Source organism: Rutidosis leptorrhynchoides, chromosome 6, assembly GCF_046630445.1.
Source record: "Rutidosis leptorrhynchoides isolate AG116_Rl617_1_P2 chromosome 6, CSIRO_AGI_Rlap_v1, whole genome shotgun sequence".
NCBI lineage: Eukaryota > Viridiplantae > Streptophyta > Magnoliopsida > Asterales > Asteraceae > Rutidosis > Rutidosis leptorrhynchoides.
The window spans coordinates 360,768,753-360,783,077 of record NC_092338.1 but is presented as its reverse complement, the minus strand read 5'-3'; the positions used below and the strand labels follow the sequence as shown (position 1 = coordinate 360,783,077).

The 14,325-nt window shown below is 36.7% G+C and overlaps 1 protein-coding gene and 1 pseudogene across 1 annotated transcript; one reads left to right on the top strand and one right to left on the bottom strand.

Annotated features, from left to right (window-relative positions):
• The first annotated feature begins 1,477 nt into the window (after positions 1–1,477).
• Positions 1,478–2,244, top strand: LOC139854842 (UDP-glycosyltransferase 73E1-like). Its single transcript, XM_071844121.1, has 2 exons — positions 1,478–2,102; positions 2,195–2,244. Exons 1-2 carry the CDS (start codon positions 1,478–1,480, stop codon positions 2,242–2,244), a joined length of 675 nt encoding a protein of 224 aa, XP_071700222.1.
• A 397-nt stretch (positions 2,245–2,641) lies between these two features.
• Positions 2,642–3,880, bottom strand: LOC139854841 (UDP-glycosyltransferase 73C6-like; annotated as a pseudogene).
• Positions 3,881–14,325: the final 10,445 nt, after the last annotated feature.

Below are 14,325 nucleotides of genomic sequence, written 5' to 3'. Positions count from 1 at the left end.
TTAGAGCAGCAAACCTTTTCCATTCACTTTTGATTACTTTAGCTTTCTTTTCACGATACGCCTTATTTCCTTCGACACCTATCTTAATAGCATTCCAAAGAGAATATGAAGTTAAGTGCATTTGATATTGATGATAAATATCACCGTCTAAACCCTGGGTCAATTGAGCATAACATCTACATTCTAAGGAATATGTTTCTTTTTCTGTCACGCTATAATCTTCATACTTTTTACTATTACCATCAGTACCTAAAGGCTCTTTATATTCATGTTGTATCAAATCCCACATTCTAGGATCAAGGCCTCTAATGTAATTCATGAACCTAGCCCTCCATCTAATGTAATCATTTGTATTATCAAGTCTAGGAGCACGATTGGCACTGCCTGATTCACTATCAGATAGTAAAATGTTTTGAACGCCGGAAGTAATTGCCATTGCCTGATCAGACATTTTAAATTTTAATTAAGGTTGAATCTGATACTAAGTCGGTCGACTGTCCATGACAGTCAGTCAATGAACAGCTACAGTCGGTCGATGAACAGATACAGTCGGTCGACTGTCAATGGGTAATTGGTCGAAGTTCTGTTTACATTTAGTCAAATGGTAGTACTTTTTTCAATCGGTCGATGTTCCTTCAATCGGTCGGTTTAGTACGTAAGTCGGTCGGTTTACAACTTAAGTCGGTCGGTTTAGCATATGTCGGTCGGTTTAAAGACAATCGGTCGAACTAATGACAATCGATCGAAATACAGGAAAATCGGTCGATTGTCTCCTAAGTCGGTCGACTGTACTTTCTTTCAGCAGGTTTTTGACTTCTAAACGATTTCAAGCTCAATTTTCGAACTAAAACTACTGACCAACACCTTAAGCAACTTAGAATGACTTCTGTAAACACTCTAAAGCAATTAAAACCAAAGGTTTAACGTAAAAGTATACAAAATTCAATCCAAAACCAATTTTTGACCCAAAAATATACCAAGAACTCGTTTAAAACAATTGATTCAGCAAGCCAAAGCTCTGATACCACTTTGTAAACGCTGAGAGAGGATCTTAGAATCAACCTAACACGATCTAGAGGCGGAATAACACTAGAACGAGCTTAAACAAATATCTATGGGTTTTCGGGTTCGTACAAGTCAAACCAAGATTAGATCTTGATAAACACGAAGCCTAGACTGACATTCTGTGGTATTTGGACATGAAGATTGGGAGAGACTCGACCTGGAACTGTTTTCGTGTGTGTGTAATGTATAGAGTTGTTAACTAAATTAATGAAGATTAATTAGGCTTAAATACCTCAGTTCCTATGTCGGTCGACAGTGGATGACAGTCGGTCGACTGACCATGTCAGTCGGCCGACTGTCGAATAATATTACGAATTATATTTAAACGTTTACAAATATAAAATAACACATCGACAATCAACGTTTAACAATATTACAGGTTACAACATGATCGAATAAAACGTTAAAGTTCATGGAACTAGGGATTATAAAATATGCACTAACAGTTTCTTTGGGAAGTATTGCACGTGTTTCTACACAACAAGTGATTGAGATCGGTCTAGGATTAGAGTTGACAAATCAACCGTTCATATGGTGTTTAAGAAACAAAACCGAAGAACTAGACAAATGGTTTTATGAAGAAGGAGGGTTTGAAGAAAGAGTGAAAGACCGAGGGTTGATCGTCTATGGATGGGCCCCACAAGTTTTGATATTGTCGCATCGAGCCGTAGGAGGTTTTTTAACGCATTGTGGATGGAACTCGGTGTTAGAGTCTATATGTGCCGGATTACCAATGGTGACGTGGCCACATTTTGCAGACCAATTTATTAACGAAATTTTTATTGTTGAAATATTGAAGATTGGAGTTAGGATCGGTGTCGAGGTTCCTGTTCCTTTGGTGCAGGAAGATAAGACCGAAGCGATTGTGAAGAAGGAGGATGTTAAGACAGCTGTCGAGTGCTTGATGAAAGACGATGAAGGAAAAAGACGAAAAAAGAGGGCAAGTGAACTTGCAGAAATGGCCAAGAATGCAATGGCGCAAGGGGGATCTTCTTATGTCAACGTGTCATCACTGATTAACGATATAGCTGAAAGGGGTATGTGATAACACGCAAAATTAGATCATTAACAAGTCAAATAAAGGATCATTATATGTTTATCAGACTAACTAAATATAAGGTATTTGCAGTCTTAGTTAATTTCTTAAAGTTGGTTTCAGATAAAAGTTGTGTGGAATAAAAATTCAGAAAATTGCACATCTTGCTTGTTCATCTTTTACTTGTATACATAATAATTTCTGTTCAGTATATTTATTCAGTGTGTTTTTACGCCCATCATCTTGAACACTGAGGACTGAAATGAATGTTAGCTGAGTAAACCCTCCACATGTTGAAATTAACAAAATGATTTAACGAAAGTTAGTGTCAGGGACCATCGCCGTGCAATTCTTATATAGTCAGGGATTATTGGTATAATTATTGAAAGATAAGAATCCTCGATGTAATTTATTAGTGTAAATCACTTGGACTTTCGTTGCAATTTATTCATATTTTTAACAAAGAAGTTAGGTAACCAAATACTAATTGAATTTTATTTCTCACATTTATGTATTGTTGTTGTACTCGCAATCTGAAGTTTATGTAACAACTTTTTTGCTTAATGCCTCTGCATTTTCTTGATGCATTATGTCCTGAATTAGCAGAGTCAAATTCAGATACGAAGACCCACCCTCTTTTATCGCGTTATTCGCAATCTTACCAAACTCTTTCGATCTCATTCGTCTCTCATTAGCCTCGGGCCCACCATCCATAACGTTTTCTATAGCATTTTTAACACTTTCCCTCTTTACCTTCACACCGGATTTATCTTCTTCACCTACATGAACAACCGAATCAGCACCAACACCAACACCTATCCCTAATACTTGCACTATTAGCCTCTCGTTAATAAATTGCTCTACAAATTGAGGCCACGTGATCATAGGAACACCTGCGCAGACTGATTCTAATGTCGAGTTCCAACCACAATGCGTTAAAAACGCGCCAACCGAAGGGTGTGACAAGATCGGTACTTGTGGGGCCCAACCTCGGATTATTAAACCAATTCTTTCCTCAAAACCACTTTTTTCTAGCCATTCTTCGACTTCTTTTTCTCAATGGACCGATTTGATCACCCAAATGAACGGGCGATTTGATGCTTCTAGGCCTAAACCAAGCTCAATTAGTTGCGGTGTGTTGACCCGAACAAGGCTCCCAAAACAAGCGTAAACTACTGAATCGGGTTCACGAGAATCAAGCCATTTTAAACATTTTTCATCGTCGATCAACTCTTTATTCGACTTGTCACCATTGCATAGCGACAAAGGCCCGATGCACCAAACTTTACCATTTCTCAACTTCTTATATTCCTTAACATATTCTTGTTCCAACTCCTCAAAACTATTGATCACAACTCCATAAGCCCTCACCTCAGCATCTCTAGCCCGCTGACAAAACACACTTGATATGGCCGAAACGGGTGGTTTTATTTATGCGGTGTCGTTAGGCCGCAAGGCGTCAGAATCAACCACCAACAGGGGGGGGGGGGTAATGGCTTTAAATTTATATTTAGCGGGGCCAAAAACGTACTACTCCTTATTATGAGTAAGGGAAGTATGACCTAGGGTCGTATTTTAAGATATCAGTAGAATCGAACCTATATTTAAAACTTAAGATAATTCTAAGGTGGAGGAGTAATGTTTACCTAATTTTAGGTTTTCTAGTTTATAAGACAGATAAAGTAAATGCGATAAAATTTGTAATTCAAATAAGGTTAAAACAACTGCATGCTATGATTTCGTCGGTTACTTTGCCGGGATTATGGAATGCTGGCTCATGAATAGGCAGTGACCTTGTATTTATTATACTAGTCCTAAATGCCCCTGTCGTAAGACATGTCACTGGGTAATGTGATAGGCTTGAAGATTCTGAATAGACAGCAACGTCTCTTACCCCCGACGCCCGTGCAGTCTGACTACAGGCATACACGTTCAGACGGCTCATCCAATTGAGCGACTCAGTTGGGTGACGTATTAACATTTCACTAAGGTCTAAACTTTCTTAAGCATAATAGAATACAGGGTTTACCGTATCCGAGAGACGTGATGTGTTTCGATACTTTCGTTAATGATTGGGTTTAAAAGATAGTTAGGCCCTTAAAAAGAGTTCAACCATAAAGAACACCATGGCCAAGTCAAGTTGACTTCCATGAACACGTTCGGTTATCCTAACGGTCCAATCCTTTATGTGTTTAAACAAACAGTTCCTTAATTAACCAAGAATCCCTCAAGCGGGGTGCAATGCTTGAGACCGCGTTATGGTGAAGTGTACTAATCAGCACTGACCGGGTTTCATGGCCTTACTTAGCAGAGGTACAGCTTGCAACAACCGTTGTGCTTCAGCGTGCACGTACAAAGTTTCTATGCTTGGTGACTACACTAGCAAGGTCTAGGACCGACAATGTACTAGGGGTCTAGTTAGATGTTTCACTACGAAAGAGTCCTCAGTCAGAATTCAAAGCTTGGTAGACTTACTACAACCGGTGTGCCTCAGTCGAACTTACATTGTATCCGATAGACTTCTCTTACCAAGGGGTGACACAGATAGTGTACTCTGAATCGGGGTTCGCGACTTCCCAATAACAGAGCCAATAACTACGTTCTATTAGTTGAAAAAGCGATTGAGTTTAAAACATAATCAGAAAGCATCTCGACAACATACACAAGCCATAATATTATTTCGGCATTATAACTGACTACGTCATAACATACACTAAAGATAACTACTCGCTAATCATGGCAACAATATCACAAAGCACAATAATGGAAAACATTATAGATAGACAAAGGATAGAAGTACCAGTAGATTAAACGAGTTCCGAATACAAAATTGACAACTTCAAACTCCAGACCGCTCCTAATACAATCTTCGGCGTTCTTCTCCGGGTACTAGATTTCCCGCACGAAGTCGAAGACCTTGAAAGTATGACTAATATTGTAACGACCCCAAAACGTAACACGAGAAAACACGCCTTTCTTTTTTTTAAACAAATATTAAATTTGTCCGCTAACGCGTGAAACAAATCCAGAACTTGTACTTAACACCAGTTACCTGACCTTGACCACTTGCGCGGCGCGCTTTAGTACACAAAAGCAGCTGTCAGTTTTTGACTCACATGCACAAGCCCATTTTTCTCAAGCACAAATCTTTTCAATGTTAACTTGTTCAACGACCGACATAACTCATATAATTCAAATGACTACGAGTTTACAAAAAGAGGTTTTTGTAGTGACCCGAACTTTTCCATGTTTATATATATTAATTGAGATTGATATTTACATGATTAAATGTTTCCAACATGTTAAGCAATCAAACTTGTTAAGACTTGATTAATTGAAATATGTTTCATATAGACAATTGACCACCCAAGTTGACAAGCGATTCACGAACGTTAAAACTTGTAAAAATGACATGACGATATATATATGGATATACATATGGTTAACATGAGATTATGATAAGTAAGTATCTCCATAAGTATATTAACAATGAGTTATATACATATAAACAAGACTACTAACTTAAGGATTTCGAAACGAGACATATATGTAACGATTATCGTTGTAACGACATTTAAATGTATATATATCATATTAAGATATATTAATATATCATAATATCATGATAATATAATAATTTAACATCTCATTAGATATAATAAACAATGGGTTAACAACATTAATTGAGATCGTTAACTTAAAGGTTTCAAAACAACACTTACATGTAACAACTAACGATGACTTAACGACTCAGTTAAAATGTATATACATGTAGTTGAAATGTCCCGTTCTTATTGATTAAAAACGTTCCATATTAATTGATTTCGTTGCGAGGTTTTGACCTCTATATGAGACGTTTTTCAAAGACTGCATTCATTTTAAAACAAACCATAACCTTTATTTCATCAATAAAGGTTTAAAAAGCTTTACGTAGATTATCAAATAATGATAATCTAAAATATCCTGTTTACACACGACCATTACATAATGGTTTACAATACAAATATGTTACAATAAAATAAGTTTCTTGAATGCAGTTTTTACACAATATCATACAAGCATGGACTCCAAATCTCGTCCTTATTTAAGTATGCGGCAGCGGAAGCTCTTAATAATCACCTGAGAATAAACATGCTTAAAACGTCAACAAAAATGTTGGTGAGTTATAGGTTTAACCTATATATATCAAATCATAATAATAGACCACAAGATTTCATATTTCAATACACATCCCATACATAGAGATAAAAATCATTCATATGGTGAACACCTGGTAACCGACATTAACAAGATGCATATATAAGAATATCCCCATCATTCCGGGACACCCTTCGGATATGATATAAATTTCGAAGTACTAAAGCATCCGGTACTTTGGATGGGGCTTGTTGGGCCCAATAGATCTATCTTTAGGATTCGCGTCAATTAGGGTGTCTGTTCCCTAATTCTTAGATTACCAGACTTAATAAAAAGGGGCATATTCGATTTCGATAATTCAACCATAGAATGTAGTTTCACGTACTTGTGTCTATTTTGTAAATCATTTATAAAACCTGCTTGTATTCTCATCCCAAAAATATTAGATTTTAAAAGTGGGACTATAACTCACTTTCACATATATTTACTTCGTCGGGAAGTAAGACTTGGCCACTGGTTGATTCACGAACCTATAACAATATATACATATATATCAAAGTATGTTCAAAATATATTTACAACACTTTTAATATATTTTGATGTTTTAAGTTTATTAAGTCAGCTGTCCTCGTTAGTAACCTACAACTAGTTGTCCTCAGTTAGATGTACAGAAATAAATCGATAAATATTATCTTGAATCAATCCACGACCCAGTTTATACGTATCTCAGTATTGATCACAACTCAAACTATATATATTTTGGAATCAACCTCAACCCTGTATAGCTAACTCCAACATTCACATATAGAGTGTCTATGGTTGTTCCGAAATATATATAGATGTGTCGACATGATAGGTCGAAACATTGTATACGTGTCTATGGTATCTCAAGATTACATAATATACAATACAAGTTGATTAAGTTATGGTTGGAATAGATTTGTTACCAATTTTCACGTAGCTAAAATGAGAAAAATTATCCAATCTTGTTTTACCCATAACTTCTTCATTTTAAATCCGTTTTGAGTGAATCAAATTGCTATGGTTTCATATTGAACTCTATTTTATGAATCTAAATAGAAAAAGTATAGGTTTATAGTCGGAAAAATAAGTTACAAGTCATTTTTGTAAAGGTAGTCAATTCAGTCGAAAGAACGACGTCTAGATGACCATTTTAGAAAACATACTTCCACTTTGAGTTTAACTATAATTTTTGGATATAGTTTCATGTTCATAATAAAAATCATTTTCTCAGAATAACAACTTTTAAATCAAAGTTTATCATAGTTTTTAATTAACTAATCCAAAACATCCCGCGGTGTTACTACGACGGCGTAAATCCGGTTTTACGGTGTTTTTCGTGTTTCCAGGTTTTAAATCATTAAGTTAGCATATCATATAGATATAGAACATGTGTTTAGTTGATTTTAAAAGTCAAGTTAGAAGGATTAACTTTTGTTTGTGAACAAGTTTAGAATTAACTAAACTATGTTCTAGTGATTACAAGTTTAAACCTTCGAATAAGATAGCTTTATATGTATGAATTGAATGATGTTATGAATATCATTACTACCTTAAGTTCCTTGGATAAACCTACTGGAAAAGAGAAAAATGGATCTAGCTTCAATGGATCCTTGGATGGCTCGAAGTTCTTGAAGCAGAATCATGACACGAAAACAAGTTTAAGTAAGATCATCACTTGAAATAAGATTGTTATAGTTATAGAAATTGAACCAAAGTTTGAATATGATTATTACCTTGTATTAGAATGATAACCTACTGTAAGAAACAAAGATTTCTTGAGGTTGGATGATCACCTTACAAGATTGGAAGTGAGCTAGCAAACTTGAAAGTATTCTTGATTTTATGTAACTAGAACTTGTAGAATTTATGAAGAACACTTAGAACTTGAAGATAGAACTTGAGAGAGATCAATTAGATGAAGAAAATTGATGAATGAAAGTGTTTTTAGGTGTTTTTGGTCGTTGGTGTATGGATTAGATATAAAGGATATGTAATTTTGTTTTCATGTAAATAAGTCATGAATGATTACTCATATTTTTGTAATTTTATGAGATATTTCATGCTAGTTGCCAAATGATGGTTCCCACATGTGTTAGGTGAATCACATGGGCTGCTAAGAGCTGATCATTGGAGTGTATATACCAATAGTACATACATCTAAAAGCTGTGTATTGTACGAGTACGAATACGGGTGCATACGAGTAGAATTGTTGATGAAACTGAACGAGGATGTAATTGTAAGCATTTTTGTTAAGTAGAAGTATTTTGATAAGTGTCTTGAAGTCTTTCAAAAGTGTATGAATACATATTAAAACACTACATGTATATACATTTTAACTGAGTCGTTAAGTCATCGTTAGTCGTTACATGTAAGTGTTGTTTTGAAACCTTTAGGTTAACGATCTTGTTAAGTGTTGTTAACCCAATGTTTATAATATCAAATGAGATTTTAAATTATTATATTATCATGATATTATGATGTATAAATATCTCTTAATATGATATATATACATTAAATGTCGTTACAACGATAATCGTTACATATATGTCTCGTTTCAAAATCATTAAGTTAGTAGTCTTGTTTTTGCATATGTAGTTCATTGTTAATATACTTAATGATATGTTTACTTATTATAATATCATGTTAACTATATATATATCCATATATATGTCATCATATAGTTTTTACAAGTTTTAACGTTCGTAAATCACCGGTCAACTTGGGTGGTCAATTGTCTATATGAAACCTATTTCGATTAATCAAGTCTTAACAAGTTTGATTGCTTACCATGTTGGAAACATTTAATCATGTAAATATCAATTTCAATTAATATATATAAACATGGAAAAGTTCGGGTCACTACAGTACCTACCCGTTAAATAAATTTCGTCCCGAAATTTTAAGCTGTTGAAGGTGTTGACGAATCTTCTGGAAATAGATGCAGGTATTTCTTCTTCATCTAATCTTCACGCTCCCAGGTGAACTCGGGTCCTCTACGAGCATTCCATCGAACCTTAACAATTGGTATCTTGTTTTGCTTAAGTCTTTTAACCTCACGATCCATTATTTCGACGGGTTCTTCGATGAATTGGAGTTTTTCGTTGATTTGGATTTCATCTAACGGAATAGTGAGATCTTCTTTAGCAAAACATTTCTTCAAATTCGAGACGTGGAAAGTGTTATGTACAGCCGCGAGTTGTTGAGGTAACTCAAGTCGGTAAGCTACTGGTTCGACACGATCAATAATCTTGAATGGTCCAATATACCTTGGATTTAATTTCCCTCGTTTACCAAATCGAACAACGCCTTTCCAAGGTGCAACTTTAAGCATGACCATCTCTTCAATTTCAAATTCTATATCTTTTCTTTTAATGTCAGCGTAGCTCTTTTGTCGACTTTGGGCGGTTTTCAACCGTTGTTGAATTTGGATGATCTTCTCGGTAGTTTCTTGTATAATCTCCGGACCCGTAATCTGTCTATCCCCCACTTCACTCCAACAAATCGGAGACCTGCACTTTCTACCATAAAGTGCTTCAAACGGAGCCATCTCAATGCTTGAATGGTAGCTGTTGTTGTAGGAAAATTCTGCTAACGGTAGATGTCGATCCCAACTGTTTCCGAAATCAATAACACATGCTCGTAGCATGTCTTCAAACGTTTGTATCGTCCTTTCGCTCTGCCCATCAGTTTGTGGATGATAGGCAGTACTCATGTCTAGACGAGTTCCTAATGCTTGCTGTAATGTCTGCCAGAATCTTGAAATAAATCTGCCATCCCTATCAGAGATAATAGAGATTGGTATTCCATGTCTGGAGACGACTTCCTTCAAATACAGTCGTGCTAACTTCTCCATCTTGTCATCTTCTCTTATTGGCAGGAAGTGTGCTGATTTGGTGAGACGATCAACTATTACCCAAATAGTATCAAAACCACTTGCAGTCCTTGGCAATTTAGTGATGAAATCCATGGTAATGTTTTCCCATTTCCATTCCGGGATTTCGGGTTGTTGAAGTAGACCTGATGGTTTCTGATGCTCAGCTTTGACCTTAGAACACGTCAAACATTCTCCTACGTATTTAGCAACATCGGCTTTCATACCCGGCCACCAAAAATGTTTCTTGAGATCCTTGTACATCTTCCCCGTTCCAGGATGTATTGAGTATCTGGTTTTATGAGCTTCTCTAAGTACCATTTCTCTCATATCTTTTAATTTTGGTACCCAAATCCTTTCAGCCCTATACCGGGTTCCGTTTTCCCGAATATTAAGATGTTTCTTCGATCCTTTGGGTATTTCATCCTTTAAATTTCCCTTTTTTAAAACTCCTTGTTGCGCCTCCTTTATTTGAGTAGTAAGGTTATTATGAATCATTATATTCATAGATTTTACTCGAATGGGTTCTCTGTCCTTCCTGCTCAAGGCATCGGCTACCACATTTGCCTTCCCCGGGTGGTAACGAATCTCAAAGTCGTAATCATTCAATAATTCAATCCACCTACGCTGCCTCATATTCAGTTGTTTCTGATTAAATATGTGTTGAAGACTTTTGTGGTTGGTATATATAATACTTTTGACCCCATATAAGTAGTGCCTCCAAATCTTTAATGCAAAAACAACCGCGCCTAATTTCAAATCATGCGTCGTATAATTTTGTTCGTGAATCTTCAATTGTCTAGACGCATAAGCAATCACCTTCGTTCGTTGCATTAATACACAATCGAGACCTTGCTTTGATGCGTCACAATAAATCACAAAATCATCATTCCCTTCAGGCAATGACAATATAGGTGCCGTAGTTAGCTTTTTCTTCAATAACTGAAACGCTTTCTCTTGTTCATCATTCCATTCAAATTTCTTCCCTTTATGCGTTAATGCAGTCAAGGGTTTTGCTATTCTGGAAAAGTCTTGGATGAACCTTCTGTAGTAACCAGCTAGTCCTAAAAACTGGCGTATGTGTTTCGGAGTTTTCGGGGTTTCACACTTTTCAACAGTTTCTATCTTTGCCGGATCCACCTTAATACCTTCTTTGTTCACTATGTGACCGAGGAATTGAACTTCTTCCAACCAAAATGCACACTTTGAAAACTTAGCGTACAATTCTTCCTTCCTCAATACTTCTAACACCTTTCTCAAATGTTCACCGTGTTCTTGGTCATTCTTTGAGTAAATAAGTATGTCATCAATGAAAACAATGACAAACTTGTCAAGGTATGGTCCACACACTCGGTTCATAAGGTCCATGAACACAGCTGGTGCATTAGTTAAACCAAACGACATGACCATAAACTCGTAATGACCGTAACGTGTTCTGAAAGCAGTCTTTGGAATATCATCTTCTTTCACCCGCATTTGATGATACCCGAAACGTAAGTCAATCTTTGAATAAACAGACGAGCCTTGTAGTTGATCAAATAAGTCTTCGATTCTCGGTAGTGGGTAGCGGTTCTTGATGGTAAGTTTGTTCAACTCTCGGTAGTCGATACACAACCTGAATGTACCATCTTTCTTCTTGACAAACACAACAGGAGCTCCCCACGGTGATGTGCTTGGTTGAATGAAACCACGCTCTAAAAGTTCTTGTAATTGGCTTTGTAGTTCTTTCATCTCGCTGGGTGCGAGTCTGTAAGGAGCACGAGCTATTGGTGCAGCTCCTGGTACAAGATCTATTTGAAATTCAACGAATCGATGTGGGGGTAATTCCGGTATTCTTTCAGAAATACATCGGGAAATTCTTTTGCAATAGGAACATCATTGATGCTCTTTTCTTCAGTTTGTACTTTCTCGACGTATGCTAGAACAGCATAGCAACCTTTTCTTATTAGTTTTTGTGCCTTCAAATTACTAATAAGATGTAGCTTCGTGTTGCCCTTTTCTCCGTACACCATTAAGGGTTTTCCTTTTTCTCGTATAATGCGAATTGCATTTTTGTAACAAACGATCTCTGCTTTCACTTCTTTCAACCAGTCCATACCGATTATCACATCAAAACTCCCTAACTCTACTGGTATCAAATCAATCTTAAATGTTTCGCTAACCAGTTTAATTTCTCGATTCCGACATATATTATCTGCTGAAATTAATTTACCATTTGCTAATTCGAGTAAAAATTTACTATCCAAAGGTGTCAATGGACAACTTAATTTAGCACAAAAATCTCTACTCATATAGCTTCTATCCGCACCCGAATCAAATAAAACGTAAGCAGATTTATTGTCAATAAGAAACGTACCCGTAACAAGCTCCGGGTCTTCCTGTGCCTCTGCCGCATTAATATTGAAAACTCTTCCGCGGCCTTGTCCATTTGTGTTCTCCTGGTTCGGGCAATTTCTAATAATGTGGCCCGGTTTTCCACATTTATAACAAACTACATTGGCATAACTTGCTCCGACACTACTTGCTCCGCCATTACTCGTTCCGACACCATTTGTTCCTTTCGTTCTGTTAACCCCTGGTCCGTAGACCTCACACTTCGTCGCGCTATGACCATTTCTTTTACACTTGTTGCAAAATTTGGTGCAGAACCCCGAGTGATACTTTTCACACCTTTGGCATAGTTGCTTCTGATTATTGTTGTTGTTGCGGTTATTATTGTTGTTGGGATGATTGTTGTAGTTGCTATTGTTGTTGTTGTTGTTAGGACGTTTGTTGTAGTTGCGATTGATGTTGCGATAGTTGGGATAATTGTTGCGATTATTGTTGTAATTGTTGTTGTTGTTGTATTGGTGATTCTTATCACCGTTTTCCTCCCACTTTCTTTTGACTTGCTTCACATTGGCCTCTTCAGCACTCTGTTCTTTAATTCTTTCTTCAATCTGGTTCACTAGTTTGTGAGCCATTCTACATTCCTGTTGTATGGAGGCGGGCTCGTGTGAACTTATATCTTCTTGGATTCTTTCTGGTAATCCTTTCACAAACGCGTCGATCTTCTCTTCCTCATCTTCGAATGCTCCCGGACACAATAGGCACAATTCTGTGAATCGTCTTTCGTACGTGGTAATATCAAATCCTTGGGTTCGTAACCCTCTAAGTTCTGTCTTGAGCTTATTGACCTCGGTTCTAGGACGGTACTTCTCGTTCATCAAGTGCTTGAATGCTGACCACGGTAGTGCGTACGCATCGTCTTGTCCCACTTGCTCTAGATAGGTATTCCACCATGTTAATGCAGAACCTGTGAAGGTATGCGTAGCGTACTTCACTTTGTCCTCTTCAGTACACTTACTTATGGCAAACACCGATTCGACCTTCTCGGTCCACCGTTTCAATCCGATCGGTCCTTCGGTTCCATCAAATTCCAAAGGTTTGCAGGCAGTGAATTCTTTGTAGGTGCATCCTACACGATTTCCTGTACTGCTAGATCCAAGGTTATTGTTGGTATGTAGCGCAGCCTGTACTGCAGCTATGTTTGAAGCTAGAAAAGTACGGAATTCCTCTTCATTCATATTCACGGTGTGTCGAGTAGTCGGTGCTATTTCCTTCAAAATAGTCAAATGGAACAAGTTAATCATACAGAATATTAAGAGTAGTTAATAGTATTTCGCAGCATAATATGAACTCATTTATAAAAGCCTTTTCTTCATATTAGCGTTTTATAAGTTTAAATTCGGGTAGTACCTACCCGTTAAGTTCATACTTAGTAGCTAATATACAATTCAACTACTACAATTCTATATGAAAAACTGATTATAATAATATTTCGCGTTCAAACTTTTACACAATATTTTACAAATTACAATACCGCTTATTTTACATATAGCATGAAATATAGCACACAATAAATTTGATACAAGATGGTTGTGAAGATAAATCTAGCTAGTACACAAGTCGTTCAGCAAAGGCAATAAAGACACGTAATTCATACGTCCAGAAACAAGTCATGCATTCTGGTTTTACTAGGATTACTTCCCATCCTTGGTCTTGTGGAACATAACCGTTATGGCCGTTGATAAGACAGCGTGTTGTAACGTCGTCAAAGGGACGAGGGTTACGTAATGTCCAACAGTCCCGTAACAATCTAAAAACCTCATTTCTTACCCCAATTACCGACTCCGTCACTTGTGAAAACGT

What these genes read in the sequence shown, in the direction of transcription:
- LOC139854842 (XM_071844121.1), top strand. Translation starts at nt 1,478, where the DNA reads ATGGAACTAGGGATTATAAAATATGCACTAACAGTTTCTTTGGGAAGT. An exon ending in TAACGATATAGCTGAAAGGG is followed by an intron (nt 2,103 to 2,194) that starts GTATGTGATAAC and finishes AGGTATTTGCAG; the next exon opens with TCTTAGTTAATTTCTTAAAG.